The sequence below is a fragment of the Dermacentor variabilis genome, chromosome 3, assembly GCF_050947875.1.
Source record: "Dermacentor variabilis isolate Ectoservices chromosome 3, ASM5094787v1, whole genome shotgun sequence".
Taxonomy (NCBI): Eukaryota; Metazoa; Arthropoda; class Arachnida; order Ixodida; family Ixodidae; genus Dermacentor; species Dermacentor variabilis.
Window position 1 is genome coordinate 18976906 of NC_134570.1, and position 8095 is coordinate 18985000.

At 51.8% G+C, this 8095-nt stretch overlaps 1 protein-coding gene across 1 annotated transcript in view; it reads right to left on the reverse strand.

The window, feature by feature from the left end:
- Positions 1-349: 349 nt before the first annotated feature.
- LOC142575225 (ubiquitin carboxyl-terminal hydrolase 48-like) overlaps positions 350-8095 on the reverse strand; it is a 100814-nt gene continuing 93068 nt past the window's right edge. The window contains exons 24-28 of the mRNA XM_075684380.1: positions 6710-6918; positions 4519-4662; positions 3779-3821; positions 3626-3658; positions 350-623 (exon numbers count right to left, since the gene is read on the reverse strand). Of these exons, the coding sequence (XP_075540495.1) occupies positions 604-623; positions 3626-3658; positions 3779-3821; positions 4519-4662; positions 6710-6918 (449 nt within the window). The 3' untranslated portion in view covers positions 350-603. The remainder of the gene's footprint in view (positions 624-3625; positions 3659-3778; positions 3822-4518; positions 4663-6709; positions 6919-8095) is intronic.

An 8095-nucleotide genomic window follows, 5' to 3' on the forward strand; every position in this document is an offset into this window, starting at 1 on the left:
GCAAACGAAAAGATCTTGTTCACTGATCGGTCGTGAGTGTATGATAACTTTTTCTTGTGATCCACATGACTTTTATGATTACTGGGTATATACTCTTTCTCTTCAAATAAAAACTTTTAGTTGTTAGACCAGCGCGTGTCGTGCATTATTTTTCGTGTTTAGTTTGTGTGTGCGCTGCCCAAGAATGGAGAAACATGCAGCTCATCTTATGGTGGCGTCTGCCAATAACGCGCCTCGGGGATTTTTACCGCTTGCACGAGCCTATGAGAAGGCAGGTCAGCAAAATCGAAAACAGGCTGACTCATTGCGCACAGAAAAACACGTCTGCCAACGCCGCCGAGCAGTGAAGGACACGCAAAGTTCTTATTTGTTTTTTTCTGCTTTAATTAAACAGGTAAGAAAATGACAGAAAACGATCGGGCTCGATGTGACGAGAGGAACGCGGGAGGCTAACTACGCGGCGACTTGCGTACCTCGAAGAGCAACATTACGTCGTGTGCGTTTGGCCAAGAGGCTTCACTTAAAGGGCTGCGACGGCAAGGCACACCACACCGTCGGCAGCAGCGGGCACCGGGCGCCGTCCGGCGCAGGAACTTCCGGTTGTCACTCCTGGAGCTTGGTGCCTGTAAAAAGGGAGGGCAGAGAAGGCGCCAATACTGTTGCACGGCTCACGCTGGCTTCGAAGATTACAAACAATTTAATTGGCTTCCCGAAAGGAACGCGAAACGCTGTAAAGCTTGTGTTTTCTTTTGAGAGTATGTAAATAACAATAGGACTGTGACTTTCAATTCTGCATTCAGCCACACGCTCGTGCCACAATGCCCTTTGTAGAAAGCGACTTGCGTTCTTTTGACTTCGCTACAGGGGAGCACACTCGGCTTTAATTGGGCCGCGGAAGCTCCGGTGATAGGTAGCACGCCTGTTATGAGCAATTATCGCACAGCGAAAAAGGCACCGAATTTGAGAAATGGGATTGCTTCAGCTTGGTAGATGCTGCCGTTTGTCACACGGAACGTATGAGAAAGATAGATCCACCTATCGAAACAATGGCCAGTCTTTCTGGGGCACTTTATCCCTGTTTATGTAACTTTAGCACACGGAACGTAGACGGTGGGTCGGAGGACGGCCTGAAGGTTTTTTTAACTGCGCTCTGTCTGCGCAGGTTACGAAAGAAGCATGTTGGCAAGTGCATATTGAAGCGTTGGAGCATGCCACACTGCCCTACTTCGTGAACGTATCGACGCAATTACGCAATTGGAATCCAATGTGGGGTTATTTGCTTACTGTACGAATGTGCTGGCGACCGCCACGCTAATGTATTTTGATATCGTGTTTAAAAGCACGAGTCTCACATGCATTCAGTGAAAGCGCATTTGTGCAAGACTAATGTGGCATCTTTTAAGAAATGCGCGTGCCATTGGACTTGCTTATTCAACGACACATGCCATTCCTTAAGGGGCCGCTCCGTAAACACTAGGGTTCCACCTCTCCACCTCCACTTTGTTTTGTTTGATACGGTTACCGGTATGATGTCCAATAAATGATCTGACTCAATAATGTCAGAAAAAACAAAAGAAAAAAGCCACACTGCGGTGACTGTATGATCCACAGCTATATGAAATGGCTGTCAGAACAGCTATGAACCTCTTTATTATTATTTTCATTTTTGAAACCTAAAGACCAGCATGTGGCTTCGAGTGGGCCCGTCACTCAACTGTACAGCTAATTAATGATCTCAATTGTACATGTAATTAGGTATCTCAATTAACTGTACAGCTAATCCATTATCTCAAGTGCACAACTTATTTCCTTGTCTCTATATAAGGCAGTGAAGCTGCGGCGAAGTAGGGAAGTCGAGTAGCTTACTCTCTGATTAACATAATATACCTTAGTTAGCGGAGGTGCCTTAATTATCGACAGAGGTCGCGTGCTTCCTAGAGGAGTTGCTACGAAACCTGTCACGTGTCAGCTTCTTTCTCAGCTTTCACCTGAGAAAGAAGGTGCACGTTTCACGACTCCCGTTGCAGCCGCAGTTCTTCTGTCTTCCGGTTTACTGAAGGACTGCCGTGTGTGGTTACAAAAGTGCGGTAACTTGCTGCTCTGCACGCAATCTTGGCGCGAGTTACGACGGACGCGTTTGTTAAATGAACACTTCCCAACGACTGCTAGTGCGCATTAAATGAGAGCCTTCTAAGCAGTATAAAGACGATTTTAAGAACGCACTGCAGTGATATGCGGCAATATGGCTTCACAAAATATTCATTTACCCTTATCGACGCTCATAGTGGCCGATTTGATGTCGGAAAATATAATTCCACTAGAGAAAGCACCGAGCCAACGAATGCCACGCAGCGGGAAACGTTATCAGGACGCCCCGTAACACGATCACCGGCGGTCACTGTAGTTTCCGATGCCGGCAGCTCAACGGACAGTAAAGTCAAACCTAACAAAAAGAAAAGAAAAAAGCAAGTCACCGCCGGTCAACTATTGGCCCGTTCTGTGTCGAACGACGGCCACCACGCACAGCGTCGCAAGTGTCGCACGGGCAGCGCAAGAATGGGACTCCCCTTCGCAGGACGGGCCCCGTAGCGGCGAGGTACAACACCTGTGGCCCGCATCGAGGGGTCATCATCCGCCCCGCCGGCCCATTCAGCTCTCCGGCGACACTGTAGGCGTGCAGGGGTTATCGCGGGCAGCGCCCCCCAAACTCCTCAAAGGGTGGCGGGGAGAAGGCCCCTTCGGGTCGCCGCCGCGGCAGCATCGGCAGGCAGCGGAAGCGCCACCTCGGGGCAGATGTGCGAGCCCCCCTTTGGGCCCCGCGCTCGGCGGCAGCGGCGTGGGAACCGGGGGTCAAGGGCCGTTGCTCGGGGCATCGCCGTTTCCCCCGCCGCCTGAGCAATCCGTGCGCGCGCGGTAGCAGCCGCGCTCCATGCGCGCACACCGCGGCGATCCGCCCCGTGCGCCGCCGCCCCCAGACGCTGGGAAACGGTGCCCCACCGCGCCACGACACGGGGTCCAAGCCGGTGCGTGCTCTGCGCGCGGTCCGTTCACCTTCCTCGTCACTCCGCGCCAAGCGCGCTCGGAGGCGCCACGGCGGTCGTGGAAAAACGGACCCGCGGAAGCGCCTCTCCGGCTCCCTCGCGCAAGATCCCGTGACGGCGTTCAATCACACGAAAGTTGGCTAAGGAGGCGACCCCGGCGGCGCGAGATGAAAATTAAATGCGGGGAATCCCTGAGAACCTCATCGCCCCTCTTTATCACGGGTCTGAAGGCGGGCACGGACGGACGCGGGAAACGGCGGGAAGATGGCGGGGTACGCGCGAGAGATTTGGGCAGCCGGGCACTATATGTGCGCATGAGCGCGACCTAGCGTAACCCCAGTGCGGGACTCGGTGTGCTCTGGCTATGGTGGCCGCTACCCATATTCACACGCGCAATTTCCGTGGCCTATGCAGGCCTTCGACCTCCCAACGAGATAGCGCGATAAAGAGTGTCGGGACTGGTGTGATCGACAAGCAACCCAGCTTAGCTTTTGTTCCTCGTACGAGAGGACTCTGGCGAGCACGACGCATAATGCCACATCCATGTTCCCTGGTCTGCCCAGTCCGTCCGTCAGCATGCTTACCTTTAAAGCCCATTCCAGTAGACTGGTCGCCGCCTGCAACGGGTAAAAGAGATACGGTTAACGCCTCTACCTAAAATTGGCGGCGGGCGGCCATTGTACCACACGTAAAGACAGCCGAACACACGACCCGAAAATGCGCCAGCGTACACTCACCAGACTGGTCGCAGTCTTCCAGATCACCTGCCGGCTCGTCCACCTGCACCGAACAGAGCCGGTCAGCGCCAATTCATTCATTCATTCATTAATTCATTCATACACTCGCCGCGGTGGCACAGCAGCTACGACGTTCTGCTGCTGAGTCAGAGGTCGAGAGTGCGATTTCCGGCCGCGGCGGCAGCCAACATGGGCGTTTCAACATGGGCGGAACGCAAAAAATAAGCTATTTTTTTTTTAGATTTAGGTCCACGTTAAAGGTATAAAGTGAAAATTAATTAATCACACCATGGCATCCCTCATAACAAGTGTGAAGCTTTGGGACGTTAAACCCCATAATTTGATTTTGATTTTATTCACCAATTCGTTCGCTCGTTCGTTCGTTCGTTCGTTCGTTCATACTACGACCTTGGCACGAGGCACCACTACTACGCAACCCTCGAGTTGCGCGCCCGAACACTTCAAGGACAGTATGTGAAGAGTGTTATGTGTACACCGCACAGCAAAGCGGACAGCTGCAAAAGGGGGCTGTAGAAACCAGTGTGAGTGGCAGGCTATACCTAAGGATCTGGGAATTCCGCTGATTACGCACTTTGTACGAAATTAAAACCCTTCAAGGAATAGCGCAATTTACTTGGAATACGCGATTCAACTTTGGCCGGCCAGTACACTGCGTTAAGTGCCAGTGCGGACGGGTCCTTCCTACACAGTGCTCCGATTCCCGGCGGAACAGCGCTCACCACGAGCAGCAGCAGTGCTCCTGGCAGCACTCCGAGCTCGGCGAGCGTGGAGGAGTTCCCGCTCAGCGACAGCGGGGGCTGGCCGTCTCCTTGGTCCAGGCTCAGGTGCTGGTCGAACGGGGCAACCGAGAACAGTTCCATCACCTGCACGCCGCCGCCCAACAAGAAGAATGACGGGTCGGAGAAAACTACTTTTCCTTCTTTTTTTTTTTTTTTGAAACGACGCCTTATCTTATTCGAACTGTATTCTGTCATCAGTGAAACGTGGTGACGGGACACAGTTTGAAAGTTATGACGAGGAGTGCAACATTAACCCCTGCCTGCACTAAAAAAATAAAAATAAAAGAACGTATTATTAGAGACAAGGTACGAGGTGACCCTCGTCACACTGCTATATACGAGTACAAGACGGAACCCGTTAACATGACGCATATACTCCCTTCTAACCAACTCTGTTGTGAAGCGAAAGCTAAGGGTCGCGCCAGCGAACAAAGAAAAAGAAACATCGATTGTCCACATCTGATGCCCATCTGCGCGACTCCGACTGAATGGAAGCGTTACGGAAGGATTCGCAGCGCTCCTCACTACTCTGGAGCATGACGCCAGGTCTCGTTACCGAGTGGCAGACACGAGCCCTACGTAGCCTTCGCTGCAAGTATTTGAAGACGAGTGGGCCTTATGATCCACTTAAGAGGGCACCCGGGCGTTCGCACGTTGGCTCTGGCGTCAAGCCATTGGTATCTTTTTAAGCATGAAATGTTTAGATCCCGTTGTCGGCGACCTTCACGTGAACCAAAAGTCAGAGCCGTTATCCGGGCACTCAAACGAGAACATCCGGACAAGTTGCGAGAACAAAACGAGATCCCCAACCCTTTGTACAGGACCGCATTGCATATGCTAGTTACTCCCAAACAAGTTTAAAAAAAAATTGCTTCTGAGTTCTTCCTAATGTTCATTCACAATCTCACTCAAGCTGTAACTTATAGTACACTAAAGTTTTATTTGTAATTTTTAATAGCGACGTTCAAAAGGCAGTATAAAGGACACCTAACGCTTCAGTTTTGGGAAATAGGATTTGCTACAGAGAGAGAGAGAGAGAGAGAGACAACTTTATTGAAATGGTGACGTGCTTGGTTACTGCAGGTGGAGCCCCTCTTCCAGAACCCCACTGGCTATTGCGGCTCGCCGGGCCTGGTCGAGGGTCGCCAATTGGTTTCCCAAGTCTCGTTCGGAGTCGCGCCTCCTACGACCAATTGCTGGGTGTGTAGTTAAGTAGCGGCGAGATGGCGTCTGCCGAACACTGCGTGCACTGGTATGTTATGTGTTCCAAGTGTCGGGGTCTGTCGCCGTGTTCGTCGGGTTGCTGCGGATCCACTACGCTCGCCTAGCTGCTGTGTGGCGTGGCGCCGGACGCGTGTGATGCCCTGCTTTGTCTTCGTGGAGGAAGGAAAGAGTTAGGAAAGAGCATTACGTCACGCAGCCAGCCCTTTGCTCAGTGGCGGCCCAACACGTGAGCTTTTGCGTGGAGATCACAGAACAAAAATCGAGATTTGCTGAGATGTTTGGTCGCACCGGCTTCAGCCGGTATGCTTCTTCTAGCTGGGCAGCGTCCACATGTGCTCAGTATGGAGTGGTGCGGTGTGGTGTGGTGGGGTGTGCCGTTGCGAACATGCACTACACCCATTTTAAGATTGTGGGTGGTATAATCTCCGCCCAATCTGCCTTTCCGGTCGCCATTTCATGCTAACATCCACTCTCAATTACGGGAGAGCCAGTTTTTGTTTTTCATAAGTGTTCCTTGCTTCGTGCTCACAGCAGATAGAAGGAGACGCCTACAATGCTGGGCTAGCTACCTATCTGAAGAGAGACCGTTTCGTCCGCGCTTTAGCAACTATATGAGCCTGCTACGCAGGGCAACTTCAGGTCTCAAGTTCTCGGCGCCCAAATGTTTTCAGTGTTCAAATACAGGGCACACGCTTCGAGCTCGTGTACGCTGTGTTATTTGTTGAGTATGACGCTGTAAAACTGATAAGCGAAACTACGATTGGTCGCGGAGCGAAATTTGGAAGGCGGCACACTGGCCCGGCCCACCGATTCCCATCCTCAGCGTCTAAACCCAACGGGCTGTTCCAATCTTCGGCATCCCGCGGTGTCCGCGGCCACGGCGAGGCCGTAACCCGCGAAGCCTCACCTTGAGCTTGAGGTCGAGCAGGGTCTGCGTGGCGCGCATGTGCAGCGAGCGGTCGCCCCTGCGCGCCCTCCGCTGGCGGCGCTCGTCGAGCCGCGGCCGCTTGGCGCTCGCCTCGGCCTCCTGGCTCGAGACGCGGCGGACCAGCACGGTGCCCTGCTGCGACTGGCGGCGCTCCAGGTCGGCGGACTCCCGGCACGAGTCGCACAGCGCTGCGACACACACACACGGCCAGGTCACACACGCGACGGTCGCCAGAGCGCACGTGGCCGGCCTGGCCGGACAATTTATCGACAAAGCCTTTGGATTATTTGACTAATGCTTTGAGATCGTTGACTGATTTTTTTTTTTTGATCGCCATTAATCGGATGAGGCGACGAGCATGCGTCGGCGCTGATGCTCCCACTGTGCTTCTTCAACAGTTAAGAAGAGAGTGACAGCTTCAACGGTCCAGAGATTCGGGTTTCTCGGGACAGAAGCTACGCACGCACGCTTCATTCCGACGCTGCCGCGAGCGCCCTCTTCAATTCACCCAACATGTGCATGTTAGCAAGCAAGTGAACTGCCCGCTACTATAAAACGTTAACAAGCTTCCCTGCCTCCGCAGCGGGACCTTCGATAGTTTCCGAATAAGCTTGACATGTCGACTCGTTGCAGCGGACATGTCAAAACTCTATGTCAACAAATATAAGGCTTTGAAAGAATGTCTTCATAGGACAAGTTGATTTAGTGTTTCTTTTTAGCGACCCTGTAAGATTAAGGTGAACTTCTGGATCGCAGCATACAAGGCAGAAAATGGGCAAAAAGCACATAGCAAGGAGGCAAGTAGTTGCTTCGTAATACTTTTAAGATGGATTACGGCCTTATATACTCAATTGCTCATACATTGTCAAGACTGCCACGCATCGCATATAAAAGAAACAGGCAACTTCCAATTACATATCAAGCAGCACTATAATAATGTAGCTAAGGGACACCAAGCCGTTAACGCACGCGCTGGGTGAACGTCACCTTAACACGGGTCACAACATTGATTTGGATTCTGCGACTGTCATCGACACGCAGAAAACAGTATCACCTCGCCGACTTTTGGAATCATTATTAAAACTGTCGACGCCTCTTACACTTAATCGGACGCGTGGAAATCTATCAGAGATATACACCAGATCGTTGCGCCATCTACTACGTATACAAGGCACGGCACAACTTGTCTCGATTTTATGTGGACAAGAGATACGTAGGGGACTCGAAACGTCATGTTTTTGTTCAAACTTTGGACAGTGTTTGTTTGCTGTCAAAAAAAAAAAAAAAAATGTATGCCATCGCCAGACGCTGTTCCGTCGAACCCTGGACGATAAACTTGCTCATTACCAAAGCTAAAACCAACGT